General features: G+C 37.9%; 1 protein-coding gene across 2 annotated transcripts; it reads left to right on the top strand.

Annotated features, from left to right (window-relative positions):
* The first annotated feature begins 1,366 nt into the window (after nt 1-1,366).
* On the top strand, nt 1,367-20,840 carry me2 (malic enzyme 2, NAD(+)-dependent, mitochondrial). Of its 2 annotated transcripts, none has more exons than XM_031308677.2 (15): nt 1,367-1,581; nt 6,014-6,170; nt 12,038-12,171; nt 12,344-12,493; nt 12,893-12,968; nt 13,299-13,460; nt 13,549-13,762; nt 14,261-14,358; nt 15,312-15,425; nt 15,554-15,665; nt 15,920-16,062; nt 16,222-16,324; nt 16,555-16,625; nt 17,181-17,279; nt 17,625-20,840. In XM_031308677.2, the coding sequence occupies exons 2-15, from the start codon at nt 6,057-6,059 to the stop codon at nt 17,784-17,786; spliced, it is 1,752 nt and encodes a 583-aa protein (XP_031164537.1). In that variant the 5' UTR covers nt 1,367-1,581; nt 6,014-6,056; the 3' UTR covers nt 17,787-20,840. The 2 variants fall into 2 exon arrangements, with proteins under 2 accessions (XP_031164537.1, XP_031164538.1); XM_031308678.2 differs by having other exon boundaries at nt 1,415-1,581; nt 6,017-6,170.
* Nucleotides 20,841-20,907: the final 67 nt, after the last annotated feature.

Here is a 20,907-nt window from a genome sequence, read left to right as displayed (position 1 = left end):
GAGAAATGCTATCAGTACAACCTATGAGCCAGGTATATTGTTTTACATTCACAATAGACATGAAGCACATTTAGAGTCACTAGCACATTCAGAAATGCAGGTTTTACTCAGCGACTACTGAAACGCCACCACTGTCAATGTTGATTTTTGTCAATAATGTACCTCTAAGGTATTACCCATATCCAGGCTGGATTGCTGGACTAACTGAAGAAGTGTTCAAGTAAAGAAAAGGTGCAAATTGTCCATTTTATGATCCAGAGCCATTTATCTATTTATACAAAATAGATAGAAGCTGTGTTGCAATCAAACTAACCTATACAGGTCTAATGGTCACATTTAACATTATACAGTTTCCTCTGCAGGTAACCTAAGCAAGCAATAACGTCATTGACAAATAACACAAACATACATGTGGTTACTGAGCCGAAGTCAATTATTTAATGTGTGAAAAAAATGTAGAAAACGTGCCTCGATGCTTCCAGCTTACTGACTGTAACATATCCTCTCCCTTCTCCATGGCTTTCACATTATTCAAATAGCTTAAATGTTGTTGTTTTTATTATGCGTCACTTTTTTGGACAGCATATTTCGGTGTGCTTTTTTTTCTTCTTTTGTACTAGCTAAATAGAGGCCTCAGCTTTAGCATTTGAGAAAAGCTGTAAGGTTTTTAAATGCTCAATATTGATTGATAGTATCAATTCTGTTTTTGCTGAAGAATTAATAAAACAATACTTATTATTAAATGTATTTGACCTCTTGCTTTCTGTTGTGATGTAATGCCAAGTGAGACTAAAACATATTGCTGTAATTAGTTTTTTAAGGGTATCTTGTATTTGGTTAACATTTATTTTTGCAGGGATAAGTAGGCTACATTTGATGGACCAATGCACCACAGCATATATAGCCAAAGCTAGATTGCAACACCCTTCATTAGACTGGCCTTTATACAAATACACACAACTCAACAGGAACACATACAAAACAAGTGTCAGTCAGTCAGTCAAGTAATGTTATAATCTTGCTGCGTTTTTTTCTGGCACCTTGTCTTTTGCTTAGTTTGCACAAACAAAACAACAAATAGATCTAAATATAGGTTGTTAGGGAAAAAGGCAAACATGGTTTACAGATGGGATGCCAAATCAAGTTAATTTGTCATTTCAACCATAGAAACTGTTGAAATGAATTGCTGTTGCTCCCAGGACCAGAATTTAAATAAAAAACAACGTGCAGAAAAAACATTTAACAACAACAACAACAACAAGAACAAATCCTAAAAACACACTTGAATGAAATCTGGAACCTGTCAGTTCCTACGACAGTGAAAGCTCTCCAAAAACATTGCGCTTTTGCAGTCTTTACGGTAACCAAGAAGGAAATCCCAACATGTGATTGGATGAGGGGCCAAGTTCTTCTACGCTGCGATCCTTCCTCATCACTCTGCTGGATCTGTGGCTGCAGTAAAAGGACAGACTAAGCTGTCAAATAATAGCAGTTATATAGCGAGCTCCAGGAGAAATGCTTTATAAAAAGTAGTAACCTGTCCAACGGAAGTAACCGCAATAGTATACTATTTAAGAGCAGGTAAGCCGAGTCTTATTCTCTAAAAAAAGAGGTCTGAACTTCCCGTTTCTGTGCCAAGAATTACGTTAACGTTAGTGAGCGGGGGGTCAGAGTGAATGACAGCATGTAAATAATCATCGGGCTATCTGTTTCGCGTTGTAGTACTGTTTCACTTTTACAAACATTGGGACTGTGGGCATTTCTGTCGTTGACCCGTTCGCTGAAATGTGCTCAAATTACGATACAGCTTGGTCCGTTTAGTTCTAGCTAAGCTAGCAGTTAGCTTCTTATCTTGTGCAGTAGCAGTTGTTAGCTGCAATTATTATTTAATTATTATTATATGTTTGTGGTGGAGGTTTCTAGGCTAACTAATACCACTAACCACAAGTTGAAGTTACGGTTATTTTGACATCGGATTTTTCTGTGTAAACGCAGGCCTAGTTGTTGCTTTTCCCTCCTCTTCCATCACCAAACAGAAGATAAAAGTATAAACAGTAGTCTTTCATTTGATCAGCTATGCATTATGCAGAATGAGAACTAGCTAGCTACGCCAAGACGTAACTGATGTGACCAAATGTTTTACTGTCCCTTCTGTGGTTATTACCACATTTACTGCTTATGTTAGTATGCAGCATAACAGCTTACTAAAATAACAATCTCAAACAGATTCTTCACTAAATAATTAGTTCAAATGTCAGTTTTTGCATATCTAACTGCTACAGTTAGATGGTCCTTGGTATTCAATGGCCAGACAGTGTTACTAATAAGAAATAAGATGGACAAGTATTTGTGTGTCAGAGAGAGAGAGAGAGAATAAAAACAATATCAGTATATCAGTAAAACCACACCCACCAGCTGTGCAATAACTAATTAATGTGTGTTTGTTTGTTTGTCTGCAGTTTGAGGTAATATGTAACATAAGTATAACCAATAATCTTATATTGCTTTTGCTTTATACCAGTGTACTCTGATTCTGGTAAAAATTAGAAAGTTTACACTTGAAAGCATGTGTGTAGGTGTGATTGATTTGTTGTTGCATAGTGTGCATAGGAGAGCACTGGCTTTCTGTTGTAAGTAATTTCCGGAATTAAACAATTTGTTATTATTATTATTATTATATCTAACGTTACTTCAGTCAATACAGATATCATTTGCACAAATTATTTCTATATTAAGAGTATTTTCCGACGCAGTAATGTAAGACTTAATAGTATAGATAGATAGATAGATAGATAGATAGATAGATCCTTTATTAATCCTTTACAGGAAATTACAGTGCCACAGCAGCTTCAAGACAAACATAACACCACACATTTCCTCAAATATCTTCCATACCTAATAAGTTAAAATACAATAAATAAATACTAGTACCATAATAATTTCTGAGCATAGATTGTGTCCTGTTTGCCACATTTGATTAGAACAAAATGTGAAAAGTGAAAATGTACTAGTAACACATATGAGATGTATGAAGTCCAATTCCAGCTGGCATTGAGTTATACATTTCTAATTATTAAACCTAAAGTTTAATTAGTCAGGTGTGGTACTTGTGACTGGTACTTAGATGGGTCAATTTCCAGCCTTGGCAAGATACTGCATTTGTGTGGAGATCTCAGCACAAGCTTTGAATATCCAGTTCACTGTAATTTTGATTAGCATTGAAGAAATGTAATTGCACAATTCTAGGTGGGTCGGTTGCCTGCTTTTAAGAGCTATTTGCATACAAACAGTTACAGTTACAAATGTATTGTGTAAAGTGTCAAGTCGTGCATCTACACTAGTTGTTCAAACACTGATACAAAGCTGGCTCGGGCATGCTGATGAAGTTTGGAAGGAAATTAAATGGGAAAAGGATTCAGTATCTCCACTGTATCAAATACTGACCTCATCAGGTGTGTGAATAACCAGAACATATTCTTGTACAGTGTACAACACAAATACTGGAATTCACAGAGGCCGTTTTCCTCTGAATATCAAATAAACAAGAGCATTAAAATGGCTCTTGATTGTTTGTGCTGCTTACAGTCTGCCACTTTGGTCCTGGCTTTGATGCTTCTTTTTTTCGAGGCAATGTTTCCTGCATATGAAGCTGTAAGCCAAGGCTCTGCCAGCTGGCTATGCTTGTAACTTCTTTTATCAGATATTTTGAGAGGGGTACATGATCACACCACAGTGTGCCTCTGAATCTGTTCTTCAACAACACATATGCAAATGGACAATCACACCCATTGTTGACTAAGAGTTGTTAAAGGCCAGTGGTAATTTATAAACAGTTTTATAAACATAACTGTTGCAAGCACTATTTGATGTAGCATGTGAGTGGCATCTTGTTTGAATACTTTTTAAATACTAGAATATATTTGTTTATCTTATCTCCATTTATATGGTGTTGTGGTTTTATGCGGGTGATTATTGATAACATAGCAAGAATAGTGTAGTAAAGGAATGGAGGAGGGCAGGAAAATGTTGATAGCACAGATAAGTGCTGTTTGTTGAATTAACTGGCCCTAGGTCTGTTATTTTGCCACCTATTTCAATCAAAGAAAAATGCTACTTCTTTTAGCATTCTGCTAGTCTCAGCCACTAAACTACAAGGGACTAAAATAGAAACTCCATGCAATAATGCTCACGTTGCTGTTAGCCACATAACTTGCTTACAGGTCCAGTTGCATTTCCTCTGGGTCAGGTCTTGACATTAAGGAAGGCTAAAAGACAGAGCAGAAATAAGAGTGTATAACAGTTGGATTGAGAAATTATTCTGGCTACATTTCCTTTGTGGTCTGCTTTGCTGTCTTGGTAATATGGTGATGTTTGAGCAATCTGCACTTATTGACATTCACATTTACATCACAAGATAGCATTATATCTATATCGTATGTGTGGCAATTTAAGGTTGTTCTTTCAGTCTTTTAGCTCTGAACGTTCGGTGGGAAGGCAGCATTTACTTTCTGGGTTCATAGTCGAGGTCTGACCTTTTCCTACAATAATTATCACGAGGGGGAAGCCACTCTTAATTGTCTATAATTTAGAAAGGTACATCAGCGTAGCTTTAACTGGCCTCTTTCTGCATCCACCACAAAAAATGCCCAACACAATATAGTTGTGAATACATGACATGATAGCTCTTACAATGACTATACTATTCCAGCCACCAACAGCAGCTAAAAGTAGGCCAGGGGCCCTTGAGTAAAGTGAGTATGCAGCAATTGTTGTTGGTGTAGCATCATTTTAGGACATTCTGCCATCAGATACTGTTTTGTGTATTTATTTATAAGCTTGTTTTAACATCTTAACTCCTAAAAATTGTAGAAATCATTTAGCCTATAGGTATGCCCTGCAGATGATATCATTTGTGTGATTGTTAGTTGGTGTCTTGTTCCCAACCTATGATACATGTTAATCTGCCTGTCATATATTTTTCCTATCTGTCGACCGATGTCACCATGATTTCCTTGTTCTCTGTCTTCATGTGGAGCTCGTTGCGAAAGGGATTATGACAATCTTCCAAAGCTTTGTTTCTCAGATCATGGTCTAAATCACTTCTATCCACATCCAGATTAATGGCTAGCCACTGCTGTCAGCGTTTGTAATCCTCGAGTGTTGGACTGTCCATGCACACCAAGTGCATTTGTAGGCTTCTGTGATTAAGTGTGAGTAGGCCAACAGTCTTCACTGCTGACAGCTTACTGTCATACTGTACGAAGGTACGATAAGGGTCTGATGATGTCAAATGTTCAAAGGTTGTGGCAGCGGTGCACTTCAGGTCTCGACTGTAAGAAGCAAGAATATCTTAACCTTAAAGCAATAACTCTTAACAACCCTTTGACACCAAAGAATCGCCCCATGCATTCACACCATAAACATTCAAATTGACTGGATTTTTATACTGTAGTCTTTTAATGTTGTGGGAAGCCAATAGAGCATCAAATATTAATCGATTAGTTGTCAACTATTAAATTAATTGCCAGCTATTTTGATCATCAATTAATCGGTTTGAGTCGTGAAAAAGTAAAAATTATCTGATTCCAGTTTCTTAAATGCGAATATTTTCTAATCTCATTACTCCTCTATGACAGTAAACTGTATATCTTTGAGTTGTGGACAAAACAAGACATTTGAGGACGTTACCTTGAGTTTTGGGAACACTAATAGACATTTTTCAGTATTTTGTGACATCTCATAGACCAAACAACTAATCACTAATCAACTAATCAATAATCATTAGCTGCAGCCCTGGAAGCCAACTTTAATGGTCCTTTAATGGTAATAAAAACTACTGCATATAAATGATAAATGACCTTCTAGTAATATTTAGTACCCTAAAACAGTTACTTACTACAGCCAACTTTTGCAAATCAATTGTACAGTAATTTCCCCAAGCAGGAAGATAAAGATAATTTCTCCACAAAAAAAATGGTCATTTTGTCAAATTTGTTATTCTTTTTTTTCTTAGCAGCTTTCCACCAGTGGACCTTACAGACCAGTGATTGCCCACCATGTTGTCCAGGTTGAGGACAACCTGGTCCCTGAGGCCCTGTGTCTCTGTTTGCAGATGGGCACACACCAAAGAGAAGGGCAAGCCCCTCATGCTCAGCCCTCGCACCAACAAAGTGAGTGGATCACTGACGTGTGTGTGTGTGTGTGTGTGTGTGTGTGTGTGTGTGTGTGTGTGTGTGTCATCATTTAAAAAGAGATAGTGTATAAACAGATGGCAACTTTATTAACATGTCTTGTGTAATGTCAGTCCATTTCTGCTAGATCCATGCCAAATATGTAAAGTAGGCTAAGCTTTTTGTGTGTCGGGGTGGAAAATAATTTGAATGCATTTCAGAATATTCTTTACGATGGATAAATAAATACCACAAATGTACTGCAAATCATAACTGGAGCATAAACAAAAATTATATATATATATATATATATATATATATACCCAAGAGTGATGCTGCTGGTGGGCAGTTTTTTTTCCTGCACTGCAAAGGCTTGTAACTTTTAAACAATGTTTTAGCTGGTGTAAGTTGCTGTAAGTTGCTCTGTAATGTATATTTACTACCCAATACAATATATTTATCACATTGTTTGGTGTCTTGCATTTGACATTGTTTGATTCATGGTGTAAATTGTTTGGCTGGCAGGGGTTTCTTGTCAGGTTTTTCCAACTTCTGAAAGCTACAAATGACATTTGAAACATGAGACTCTAACTACTTGAAGTGACAGGGTCTCACTCTGTGCAGGCTATGCTAAATGTAGCCTTTACTACACATGTTGTGCTAAATATAAACATTCCAACCTACACAAATCTCAGGGTCCAGATGGCATTAGTTGTAAGGTCTTGCGGTCATGTGTTGATTCACTAGTATTTCCTTTCCAAAGGCTGTTTCAGCGCTCACTGGATACAGGGGCAGTCCCTGACTTGTGGAAGCAGTCTCTAATTGTACCTGTGCCCAAAAACAATAGGCCTAAAGAGATGAATGACCTGCGACCTGTTGGCCTAACCTCAGTACCTATGAAGTGTTTTGAGAAGATAGTGTTAAAACATCTCCTCACTGATGTCTCACCATTCTTGGATCCTTATCAGTTTGTGTACCAGCCAGATAGGGGTGTCACAATTCTCCAAATCCTTGATTCGATTAAATCTTTGATTCTAAGATCACGGTTCGATTCGATTCTAGATTTTTACATTTATTTTTTTTAAAGCACATGTTGCTATGCTATTATTCGAATAATATTCGAAGATTTAATGCTCAAATGCAGCCTGTTATTAATATGTACTACACTACTCAGGCTTATGCATTGTCAATTCCACTATAAGCAGGTGGTTGTTGTTACATATTCTGTCCACTAGAGGGACTTCCAACATTAGCCTGGCCTTGAAGGGGACCTACGTCACAGCACATTGCATTTCCGACACGCCGCTCTCTTTTTACATTCATTTCCCACCACGAGCACACAGCGACACAAATCAACAGAGAACTCTGTAATGAAACATTATCTAACAAGTGTAGTGAAGCAGCTCTGTTGTAAAGGCTAACTGTGCTCGGTTAGCACAATGACATCATGTTAGAAAGCAGAGCCGAAACGATTTGTCAAAAAATAAAGTAACAAAATTGTTAGCTACGATGCTAACAGCATTGATAACTAAGCCAAACGGTGCTGTCACTGCTATCAAACGTTGTCACTCACTGGAAATCCAAAATACTTCCACACCGCCGACTTCAGTGAAAGAGGAGGGGGTTCAAGTTCTGTCAATGGGTCTCCTGCATCTGCAGTTGCCATGCTATCTTTTGACTGGCTGTAGCTAAGTTAGAGGAGTTTGACTCGCAGCACTTCAACACGTGTTTGTTTTTTTCCAGTTGACAAGCCGACCGGACATGACATGGGGGCGTGGCAGCATTGACGATTCAATTTTTTTTATTTGAGGTTCGAGATTGTGACTTAATTCGGTCGATTTTGAATTAAAATCTAAATCGTGACACCCTTACAGCCAGAGCAGGGGGTTGAGGATGCACTGCTGACCATAACCAACAGTTTATATGAACATCTTGAACAACCCTCCAGCTTGGTGAAGATTGTATTTGTTGATTTTAGCAGTGCTTTCAACTATTGAGCCTAGCCATCTGCTGGTGGGCAAGCTGATGGATCTTGGGGTTAATCCTAGGCTTATTTTGTGGATTAATAATTTTTTTTTGAAGCAAATTCAACAGGTTAGATTTAACACAGCTGTTTCCTTCCCTAAATCTATAAATACGATGGCCCCAGAGGGCTGTGTTTTGTCTCCAATATTGTACACACTGTATACGAACGAGTGTCGAGCTTCAGTCTCCACTCATACCTTTTTCAAGTATGCAGATGACACAGCCTTGGTGGGGCTCCTAAAGCCTGATAAATCATCCCTGAGTGGTTTTGAGGAAGAGGTAGGGAACTTTATTCAGTGTTGTTCTGACTATTTCCTTAAGGTCAATGTGACTAAAACAAAGGAAATGGTCATAGGTTTTAGACGTAGTAAAGGAGAAATCCCACTCACCAAGGTTAATAATGAACCCATCAAACGAGTAAATACATACAGATACTTAGGGATAGAGATTGATGACCAGCTGAGGCTTGGTATGTGCCACTGAAAAGGCCAAAAAACTGCAACAGCGAATGTTCTTTTTACGTAAACTGTCCAGTTTTAATGTGGATCAATATATTTTGCAACTGTTTTACAAAGCTGTCCCTCAGAGTATCCTGTCCTTTGGTCTGGTTTGGAAACATGCACAGCCTAGACCAGAATAGGTTGCAGCGCATGGTCAGTATGGCGAGTAGGGTCGGTATGGCGAGTAGGGTCATTGGGTGTGACCAGATGTCAGCTGCTCAGCTGTGTAAGGACCTTATTGTGAGTAAGGCGGAGCAGATTCTAGGTGACCCTGCTCACCCGCTGCACAATAGAAAAATATAGTGCGATAGCTTTTATAAAATATAAAAGCTATCGGGGCAGTGGTAGGATTCTGCAAAGGAAAATAAGAACAGCCAGGTTTAGCAAGTCTTTTGTTCCTTCAGCAATCAGATTGTTGAATGAGACGGACAATACAAAAACATAGGATCTGATTGTATGTTGTTCTTTTGTGTGTGTGTGTGTGTGTGTGTGTGTGTGTGTGTGTGTGTGTGTGTGTGTGCGCGCACGCACGAAATAGTGGATTCAATTTCTGTTCACATTCTCAGGGATCGTGTAGCCCACTGCACATCGTAGTGAGTGTGTGTATGCTGAGGGTATTACTGAACAGTAAAGGTCTTAGTGTTGCAGAAATACATTGTTTATTACATTACACTGTCAGCAATATTGTGATTGTTATACAATACAAATAGTTTCAGTTTACTTCAACAGAAAAAATTATAGGATATAGAGATACATATATTTAAGGAATACATATAAAGACAGTAGTACGGTGGTTTTTGAGCCCTGTTTGAATCACTCAACACACACAAAAGAAATGCTAAAAAGCAATTTGAACAAACCAAGATATGTTTAAACATTCAGTTCCAGGTAAAAGGAGAAAAACTAAAGCTAAAGAGAGATTTGCAGCATTATGTTAACAGGAACTGAGTCCCAGAGCTGTGTGAAGTGAAATGCTCCATCAGCATGACTCAGGATTTTGCCAGGGGAGCCCCCAGCTTCATCACTCTCAGAATATTTAACCCCTTCCCCAGCCCCAGACATTATGGCTTCCATGTGTTATGCCCATATTCAGAGATGGGTTGGTAAACCGACATAAACTGCAGGATCACGAAAACATGTTGTGTCCCTCCTCCTCCATCCTCTCTTTTATACAGGGGGTGTTTTTGCCGCTACGCCTCCTTATTGGCTTCTTTGAGGCTACTCCCTCTCTTATCTCTTTTCCTTCCTTTCAGCTGGTCTGCCCCTTTCACTCAGCTGTGCACCTTTTCCTTTTAAGAGTCAATAGGTTAGCCCGGTCTCAAAGGTCATCCAATGTGCCCTCTGGTGAGTGGTGACAAAACTACATCACAGTATGTGAACATCTCCTGCAGCAACAATTCTGAAAATTGGTTCAGTGATTTTTTTTGTGTGTGTTATTGTTATAAGAGGTGATTAAGTCATTTTGAGTATGAAACTTAAAAGCAGAACGTCATGCAGCGGAGAGAGATGATATTTAAACTTGTGAGCATGTGAAGTGATGTCTATAAAATACATCATACAAATGTGTTGTGTGTCTGTAGGTGTATAATACTACAAGAAATGTTGGGGGCGAAAAGTTTTAACATTTGTAATATCAACTTTCACTGGAGTCTTTTACCATTGTAACAGAGATTGCATTTCACTCATACGTTTTGATTTGTCATTTCCTGTAGGCAGTGATGTTTACACATACATCGATTAATGCATGGTATACTACCTGATTCTATGTTATCTGTCCTACTAGTGCCTGTAGTCAAAGACAAAACCTGTAAAATAACCAGCATAGAAAGTAACAGACCTATTGCCCTGGCTAGTATACTTTCCAAAGTGTTAGAAGGTATTTTTCTGGATCGCCAACAAGAATACCTCATAACTACTGACAATCAATTTGGTTTTAAAAGTAAACATGGCACAGATATGTGTATATGCCCTGAAGGACATTTTCAGTAAGTATAGAAGACATAACACTACAGTATTTATCTGTTTTCTGGATGCATCAAAAGCCTTTGATCGTATTAATCATGGTAAATTGTTTTAACAAACTACTTGAGCGAGAGGTCCCTTGATATTTGATAAGGATTTTGGTACTCATATCAAACCATGCAGGTAAGATGGGGTAAGAGTATATCTGCACCCTTTTTAGTGACTAATGGGGTTTGACAAGGTGGAATACCGTCACCTCTTTTCTTTAATTTGTATATGGATGATCTTTCTAAAAAGTTGAAAGAGTGCAAAACTGGATGTATGGGGGCTAGTGTTATTAATCATCTGATGTATGCTGATGACTTAGTCGGCATGTCTTCGTATAGTGCCGGCCTACAACAACTGGTTAGAGTTTGCTCACAGTATGGTGTGCAGCATGACATCAAATTTAACTCTAAAAAGACCAAAGAGGATCAGGGGAAAACTTTTCCTTCCTTTTTTATGGCAAACCAAGCACTAAATGTAGATGTTTCGGTCACATCTTTAGAAATGATTTATGTGATGATGATGTTCAGCGCCAGCGTTGCAAACTATATGCACAAGCCAACATGCTGGCCCGCAAATTTCACATGTGCACAGATGATGTTAAAACTGCCCTTTTTAGAGGCTACTGTACTCCACTCTATACAGCCCACTTGTGGTGCAGCTTTAGTAAGGCAAAAATGAGAAAGCTTCAGGTGGCATTTAATATTGTATTCAGAATCTTTCTCAAACTGCCAAGATGGACAAGTGCGAGTCATATGTTTGTGACTAGCAATGTTCCCGCCTTTCATGCTGTTTTGAGAAATTTTATGTATACATTTATGAGTCACTTTAATTTTAGTGGCTTTGGCTGACCCCACACAGAGTGACACAAGATACACTTCTTGCTTTTGGAAACATTGGAACAAATGTCTGCATGTGTTTTAATCACTTTGATCTTATGAAATTCAATCTTTTTGTCTTGTCTGTGTTGTTGTGTTTTGCATGTTTTGGTACTGATATGGACCAGTGTGTCTGAAATAAAGTTGAATTGAATTATATATGTGGACCTAACAGAAGTCTTAATTAGAAATACTAGAAAAGTACACTTGTCTCTTTGCGAGAAGAGTTCAGAAGTTTAGAGTTTAAAATGTTAGTGTGAAAATATGACATACTTTACATATTTGCACAAGCACAGTACACTATTTTAAAACATATAAATATTTTCAGATTTTAAAACCTGTTGAACTCTTAAGTATTAAAGTGGTTCTCTAACAATGAGTAGTTGACATAAGTTAGATACCTATATTCTCTTAGTCTCCCACCTCACTCCTCTCTCTTTCTTTTGTTTTTCCACAGGGCATGGCCTTCTCTCTACTGGAGCGACAGATTTTAGGAATACATGGTCTTTTGCCTCCCAAAGTGGAGACTCAGGACATTCAGGCCATGCGCTTTCAGAATAATCTAAAGAAGATGACTGATCCCCTACAGAAGTAAGGACATATTTTGCTTAAAGCACCTGAAAAGTACAGACACAGTATGATCGTCTCTGTTTTGCTTTGAGGCATTCGTTAGTAATCATATGTTTATCTGAAATATTTCCCTCTATTCGGTTTAACTTTTCCTCTCTCTCTCTTTCCTCATTTTTCTTCCTTTTCCGTACAGGTACATCTACTTGATGGGCATCCAGGAAAGGAATGAGAAGCTTTTCTATAGGGTGTTGATGGAAGACATAGAGGAATTGATGCCAATTGTCTACACTCCCACTGTAGGATTGGCCTGCACACACTATGGACACATCTTCAGAAGACCCAAGTAAGCATGCAGTAAAGCTGACAGTTGGTTTTACTTTGGTGGCAGACATACTGTGCCTGTTGCACTCTCAGGAATTCATATTTAAGAAGAAGAAGAAAATTGAACTTAACGCCTATAGTCTACACTGCTTTAGACCTGATGTGCACAAAATCCATCCTCCTGAAAAAAGTGACATGGAAACATATAAAGAATTGTTCTGGGTAAAATATAGGCTTTTACTGGAGCTGTTGATATTCTTAAAATGGTGAATGGGTGTTAAATTTGTGTCAACCCCTTGACTAAAATAATGTAAAAGATGTTATTGTACTGGAGATATATTTTGTCTCACTGTTTTGTAGTAAATATAATCTTACAGTAATCATTAAAGTAGTCAACTCATCATCATGTTTCTCTCACAAGAGGTTTGTTCATCTCCATTCTGGACAAAGGACACATCCGTTCCATCCTGGACAACTGGCCAGAGACTGATGTTGCAGTGAGTACCTGACTATCCCCCCACAGTACACCACTTCAGCTAATATCTATATTACAGTGTAAAAGAGACTCCTAGGGACGTTCATCGCTCTCAAACCCACAGACTGAGGATTTTAGAAATAGCGAAGAAAGAAAAGAAAGAAACTATATGGAGCTCGTCACTATGATTCGTCACTATGAATAGATGGAAATCAGAGTTATAAATATCACAGTAAAATTTAGGGAAAGTCTTTTCCACATTTGTATACATTTACCTTGCTTGTATTTTGCTTGTAAAATGTTAATCTGCAGTTTTGCTGACTAATGTATTTATTTTCCACCTCCTCTGTAGGCAGTAGTAGTAACTGATGGAGAACGTATTTTAGGATTAGGCGATCTGGGTGTTTATGGAATGGGCATCCCTGTCGGAAAACTTTGCCTGTACACTGCCTGTGCCGGCATTAGACCTGAGAGTTGTCTGCCTGTGGTGATAGATGTTGGCACAAACAATGAGGTAAGAAAGTTATGTGTATATTTCTGTATACTGTATGCATGCACTTGTACACCTCATCATCCTTCATGGGTTTGCCCTTGCCAATCAGACTCTCCTCAGGGATCCGATGTACATGGGGCTGTACCAGGAGCGAGATCACTCTCAAGCCTACGATGATCTGATTGATGAGTTCATGGAAGCTGTGGTGGACAAATACGGGCAGGACACACTGATCCAATTTGAGGACTTTGGGAACCACAATGCCTTCCGCTTCCTTAGAAAGTACAGGGAGAAGTACTGCACCTTCAACGATGATATCCAAGGTTCACATATAACCCTTCACACAACACTTGGGATTTGTACTTGTTGTCATAGTGCCATAAAGTTTACCCATTCAATTAAAAGCAACAATTGAATTTAGTACAGTTCCGTTGGTGTTAAAGAACCATTGCTTGTTTCAGCCCATCACTACAAATTATTAGTCTTTATTTTCTACCTTCCAGCCAACCGTTGGTTTCTTTTCATTTCATCATTTGAAATTGCAGAAACCTGAAACTTGCTTGAATGAAATAATCTATAGTGGACATATTGTGACCTTTAAGTCACATTACTGCTTTGAAAACTGGGCTGAAATACAATGCATTCATGAGCTCATATTTCACTTAAAATCAAATCCAAAAGGCTGAACAACAAGCACAACATAACTTGAAAAAGAAAAACACTAATTGAACCCTCCTACATTTAAACAAATGGTAATTGATCTGTTCTCTTTAAGGCAGAGATGTTGTTGTTTACTGTTGGGTTCTTCTGCATGTTTCCAGGCACTGCGTCTGTAGCCCTTGCTGGTCTGTTAGCAGCCCAGAGAGCCATTGGCAAACCCATCACTGAACATCGGGTGCTTTTTCTGGGAGCTGGAGAGGTAAAATAATATTTATCCATTAATCAAATGTTCTTTTCGGTTAGGTTTTTTTTTTCTCTCTCTTTTTCTCTCTCCAATGTTTCCATATATTAAAATAATTTGGATGTTTTTTGATCATGCACAACAAAGCAAAACATGCAAGAAATAACCCCCCTTCCAATACCATGGAAGAGCCACTTGGCCAGGCATGCCAAAGCAACACAACGCTTTTAAGCCGGGGAGAGGAGTTCACTTTGCGACAAAAACATACTACTTTCACCCAGGAAGTGCTTGTTCGTTCATCGGTAGTGTTTTAACAACAATCTTTTTCCTAAACTTAACTAGACGTCTTGGTGCCTAAACTTAACTTCCATCGCCTTCACATGACGCTCACTTTTTCTCAGCAAAATTCAACTTCCGTGGCCCCTGAAAGGACCATCATCTGGCGGTGCCTGTACCCGGCTCACAGTCACCTATTGGCGGCTAAACTCAACTACCAACTCCGGCTCGGATTTTATCGTTCTATCGCATCTGTTCACGTTACAGCGCTTTACTTGAAAGTTGAAATTACTTCTATTTTAGGTATATAACATATGGTCTATTGGGGAAGTAGAATTCATCACTTTAAGGGTGGGGGGATACATTTTGTCCCCAACAGGGATAAACCTAATTCAGCATAGGCAGGGATGTGTAGACCAGAAAGGGGGAAATCCCACACATCCCTCCGGCAAATCACACCCTGCCCCTACTGACCAGAGCTGGTAATACCAAAGACATGATAGTCCAACATTTCTTAAGAACTTAAAATAATTGAAACTGTGCTCAACATTGACCAAAACCTTTCTTGGGAAAAGGTGGATTTTCTTAGGCATCTTAGGCATTGTCTTATTAGAAAATAAGGTTTAAAGTTGTATTAAGGATACACTGTCTAAGTACTTTGAAAATATAACTTTGTGCAATTATTTCCTCCTTAGGCTGCCCTTGGTATTGCCAATCTGATTGTCATGGCCATGATGGAGAAGGGGATGACCCAAGCTGAGGCCAGAAATAAGATCTGGATGTACGATAAACATGGCTTACTAGTAAAGGTTAGTCTGTTTGACAAAGACATCAACAACCAGAACATATGTCATATGCCTGTGTGGCTTACTGCCTGGCTCACTGTATAATTGGTGAACAGAGGTTTTCTTCTGTATTGATTTTTTGTTGCCACCAGGGAAGACCTCAGGAAACAGACTCTAACCAAGAGGCATTTGTCCATGACAGTCCAGGGACTGTACAGAGCTTCCTAGATGCTGTCAACACCATCAAACCCACAGCTATCATTGGTAAGGAACTACTTATTTTCTGTATTGAAATTTCTTGGAACTGTAAAGCCGTACGCAGTACAGTTTGGAATATGCATTTTTAAGTTTTAGTCGTTAAACTGAACAAATTAATTCATAATGCTCTTATGATATGTTATGATTTGTTTCATTTTATCCAAGCAGGAGATTCAATCAGCCCAATTGAATAACTATATTTTATATTTAGGCTATTTTCATTCAATCATTAAATCTAAGTTTCTCTTTCCTTCTTCCAGGTGTGTCAGGAGCTGGACGTCTGTTCACCTCCGATGTCATCAAGGTCATGGGAACCCTGAACGAACGACCAATCATCTTTGCCCTGAGCAACCCAACCAATAAAGCAGAGTGCACAGCAGAGGACGCCTACACACTCACTGATGTACACAGTTCTTTCTTCTTTCCTGTCCTTTGCTTCTTTTTGACTAACTCTGAAATCAAGCATTAATAGTTAATGTGCTGCCAAATCACTCTCCTTGTTATTGTCCTTTCTTTTTCACCTATCATCACCCTTTCACTTTTTTGTTTCTTTGTCCCACAGGGTAGATGTCTTTTTGCCAGTGGCAGTCCATTCGGTCCAGTGACTCTGAGTGATGGCCGCGTCATCACTCCTGGACAAGGGAACAACGCCTACATCTTTCCAGGTGAAAGAAAAAAGAAATTGAAAATTCATAATTTATATTAATGAGAGAGTATGGATTATGTACAGATTCCCTCGACATATACAAAATGACTGTCAAATAACTTAGTGTCAAGAAGAAACCAAAGCTTAGCATTTGCACAATGTCTGCACTATGGGGAGACTTATTGACAATAAACACAATGCAAAAAGTAAAGCCAGTGTGTTTTAAAACATACTGTATGTGCATTTCAGGTGTGGCCTTGGCTGTGATCCTGAGTGGAGTGAGACACATCAGTGACACAGTATTCTTAGAGGCTGCTAAGGTCTGAAGTCATTACTAAGTATTTCTCAGTCTCTTCTTTAAACTTGCTGACTTTCATCTTTACCTATTCTCGAACCCATCCTGCACTTCTTTGCTGACTCTGTCATGTATGCATACGCTGGAGATGGTCATAGAAACCCTTTTTAACCCTTTGGTGTCTCGTGTTTCCTCTCTTTCTAGACTAACAGCTAACAGATACGTAGGTTATAAAAGGCTGATCCTGCTTTGCACTTTTTCTGTCTTCCCAAGATGATATCTTGCCAGCATTCCTTGTTCAATATTGAAATATTTTGCATGAAGAAAACACTGTTATTTGCATGTATGTAATATCAGTAGTGGTTGTTTGGTAATTTCTGTCACTAGATCTAACACTTCTTATTTTTCTTATATCTTGTTATTCTTATTTTGTCTTATTCAAAAGCACATATTATATTTATTACTTAACACTGTATAAGGAGCAAATAATAGTAGTAGTTTTTATGTCTCTGGGTTGTTGTTTTTTTTCAACCCCAGAAATTCATCTTTAGCCTAAAAGTGTTTGTATACTCCTTTCCAGACCCTTGCAGAGCAGCTGACAGATAAAGAGCTCGAAGAAGGCAGACTCTATCCTCCTCTCTCCAACATCAGAGAGGTCTCTGTCCGGATGGCTGTCAAGGCAAGTCTCCTGAAAATGACAATTTCTCTTAATGACAATACTAAAGGCCCCAACCTTGGCTGAATATTTCTGCTATTGATAAACATGTGAATGTGAGTCCAAACCTTAACTGGTCCTGCCTTTAACCTCCTCTATCATTATCTGATTTTCATAATCCATGACCCAGTTCCACCACAACCTGACAAACCAAAAGTATCTGTAACCTTAAACTAGTTAGCTCTTTGGTTGTACTAACTTTTGGTCAGTTTATCTTCCATTTGTCTGCAAAGTACTTGTATCTGTGTGTTCTATTTGTGTTTGCCTCTCAGTATTAGTCAATGCTAAACCTTCTTTTTTCTGCTATAGGTGGTGGAGTTTGTCTATTCTAACGGCATGGCGTTTCGCTACCCTGAGCCTGTGGACAAGGATAGCTTTGTACGGTCTACTATGTGGGACACCCAATACGACTCCTTCTTGCCAGACACCTATGACTGGCCAGCTGTCAGCTTCAGCCCCAAGACTAACTAGAAGTAGACCAGACCCCCACTCTGCCCTTTGTTTTCCACTCAATTCTTAATCACAGATCTTTTGAGATTATCATAATTTTCTTAGTGCAAACATGTGCTCATGAAAAAAGGCAGTAAAAGTCCATTACTGCTGCCCTGGTACTGCATTTGCACTAAAACAGCTTTATTAGATCTGTGAAAAGGTAGAGTGGAAAATGGCATTTGAAAGAGGATATTTAAATGGAAATGGCTATTTTATACTTCACATCCCAGTTCTTTATCACCTCTGCATCACATGTAAACCTACACAGTACCTGGAGTGCCACCTGGTGGTGGGAAAAGGCAGTGTGGAAATCTGGTTTCATTGTTGAAACTTTGAGATACATTTAAATTTGTTTATACTGTTTTGAAAAGAAAATAACAGACATAACAATGCGTTATATTACAGTAAATTACCACAATAGTTTGTGATTGTTATGTACTAAAACACCAAACTTTCACCCAACAATTTGAACGCTAATTAGATTGCGCTGAATAGTAATAGTAATAAACCAAACACTCTACACTATGCCTCTGCTCAAGGTTAAGCTGGGTTTTTACAAGTAGAAATGACTCCATGATTTGTTTTGTGTTTGTGTTATCATCCACTATCTTTCTTTTTAGTCATAAATAACCTGGAGATAAGTGGGTGCCATGCTAATCAAATGCTATACACATACATCATATACAATACTATTGTCTTTTTCACCAATTTTAAAAGTTACTCACTCCATATTTTATGTATTGATGATTCTAATTTGATGCAAAACAGTTGTTGTATACACTCCTGATGCAGAGCTTAGCTAGCACTTACTACTACTTTGACTATACATAGCTACCTAGAGATTGCCAAACTAAATGCCCAGTTATTAACATGAACAACTAAAGAAAGACCTCGAAAATGATGATGAGATCTTATGAAGGGAAATTTAATAAAAATGATATCTAAAAACGCTCGAGAAAAAAACATCCACTCCAGCATTTAATTTGTTGTATTTATTTCTCTGAATTTATTTTGTTTTAATTTCTGCGTTTGTATTTAGATGTTTTGCCCGCATGCTGTATATTCCTCAGACAGCCTGTCATGAACACTCCTTTAATAAATTGTGGGAAGAAAAAAAAAACATCCCTAAAAATGAACCCTATTGCTGAACTTTGACAAATTGAATACAACCTATACCCTAAATATTTAAGGAAACAATGTGCTGTGTCAAATTGTTGGATAAACATTTTTTTTTCTCGATTTTAATTATATTTTGTGTACTATACATACACTTTTGTAGAAACTGAGACTGTCTAGTGAAAGTGTTTATAAACAGATTGGTCTATGGGTCATATGTTTCACTCCTTTGAACATATTCAACAAATTTAGAGACTAGGCTTTACTGTTCTGGTCTACAGTGAGCATTACTAATAACTGATAACACTAACACAGTCCTATTAGCACAGACAAGAAAGAGAGATGGAAACTACCTTAGGCAAGGTTATGTGTGTAGCACCTTTCAATGAGGCAATTCAAAGTGCTGTACATGAGACATAAAAGGCATTAGGAAAAACACAAGCCAATACAAAGAAGACATAAATAAGATTTAGAAGAGTAAAATTAAATTTGGATAAAAAATAAGATAAAATAGAATAAGACAGATTACAGTCTAGTGCAAGATATGAATAAATAGTACTACATGTAATTTCATAAAAGACAGTGGCAAACAGAAAAGTCTCAAGTGTTAATTTAAACGAACACAGTTGGAGCAGACCTCAAGTTCTCCAGAAGTTTAAGTTCCACATATGTGGTGTTTGATGCATGAGCGATTCAAAAATCTTTATTATTGGCAAATTAAGAAAGTGACCCAAACAGCCCGCTGGGACACAAACATCTTGAAATTGAAATCTTGAACTTTTTAATACAGTAGGTTCACTAATATTCTGGGGAATAAAAAAGTTTCTGCTCATTCATGTTCATCTCCCAAAACTATCCTGGCACTGTTAAGGGGTAATGCTGCCTACAAGATAATCACATAGATTGTTACTGGCAATATATATTTGTTATGAAGAAACCGAGCGATGCTAGAGCATTTTGTGATCCCAGTGATCTCCTATCAGCTATACATTTTAATAGTCACAGTTAGAGAAAATGACAGAAGCACAACCTCCTCAAGATCATAACATGCATTTCTCAAAGTAAGATATCCATCAACTATATTCTAGTTCTATTTTCCTAATATTTCACATCTATATGTCTATGCCATCTACAGTGTGATGTACTGCGCTTACAGTATCTCAATCAATAAATTTATTTGTCACGTGAAATCATATAAAATACAATTTCAATTAAATGTAATCCTCTTTATATTTTGCTCTGTGCTCTGACAGACCAATGCAGTCTCTCATAGTGATTAAGCCAAAGAACAAAAATGATGTGTTTAATGTAAAATGTCAGAATTGAGAAACCCTGACCATATACAATGGACACAAACACATACACACACCCTCACAGCTAAAATGTGTTTAAGTCTGGTTTCAATGTAACTGTTTCATTTTAGTCTATTTCATTCATATGTATTTTGTATATGTATTCGTATATATTGCTCACAGCACTGAATCAAAAAAAAAAGCTGTTTCGTTCAAAATGATGTAATTGTGTAGTATTCAGTGAGCAGCTTTTCCTCTGATAGACTGTGCAGCTTCAGGTTGTGAACACATTATACAGGCAACGTTTTGTACTCAAACATTTTACTATAGTTGTATTTAAAAGAAACTATTTAGAAACAGTTTAACCTCAGTAAGTGTTGGCTCATGTGACTATCCAGTTGTTATTACTGACCATAATCGTCCATTATGAGTTTTTATGTGTTCTGTAAGAATTTGTTTTGCTCATGTGATTCTTGTCGACCCCATAAGGTAACTCCATATTTCATTGAAGTGTGCCTTCAAGTCTGTGTTTCTGAAGTTTATTTTTGTTAAATAATAATATTGCCTTAGCGTTTGTGCGTTTCTGCTGTTAAAAGTACAGAATAAAATCAGTTTTCACACTGGCTCCTTTGGCTGCTGATTTTTAATTTGCAAATGTTTTCTGTGACTGACCAACTTTATTCATTCAAATT

The sequence above is a fragment of the Sander lucioperca genome, chromosome 2, assembly GCF_008315115.2.
Source record: "Sander lucioperca isolate FBNREF2018 chromosome 2, SLUC_FBN_1.2, whole genome shotgun sequence".
NCBI lineage: Eukaryota > Metazoa > Chordata > Actinopteri > Perciformes > Percidae > Sander > Sander lucioperca.
The sequence above is the reverse complement of the archived record's forward strand: the minus strand, read 5'-3'. Positions and strand labels throughout refer to the sequence as shown.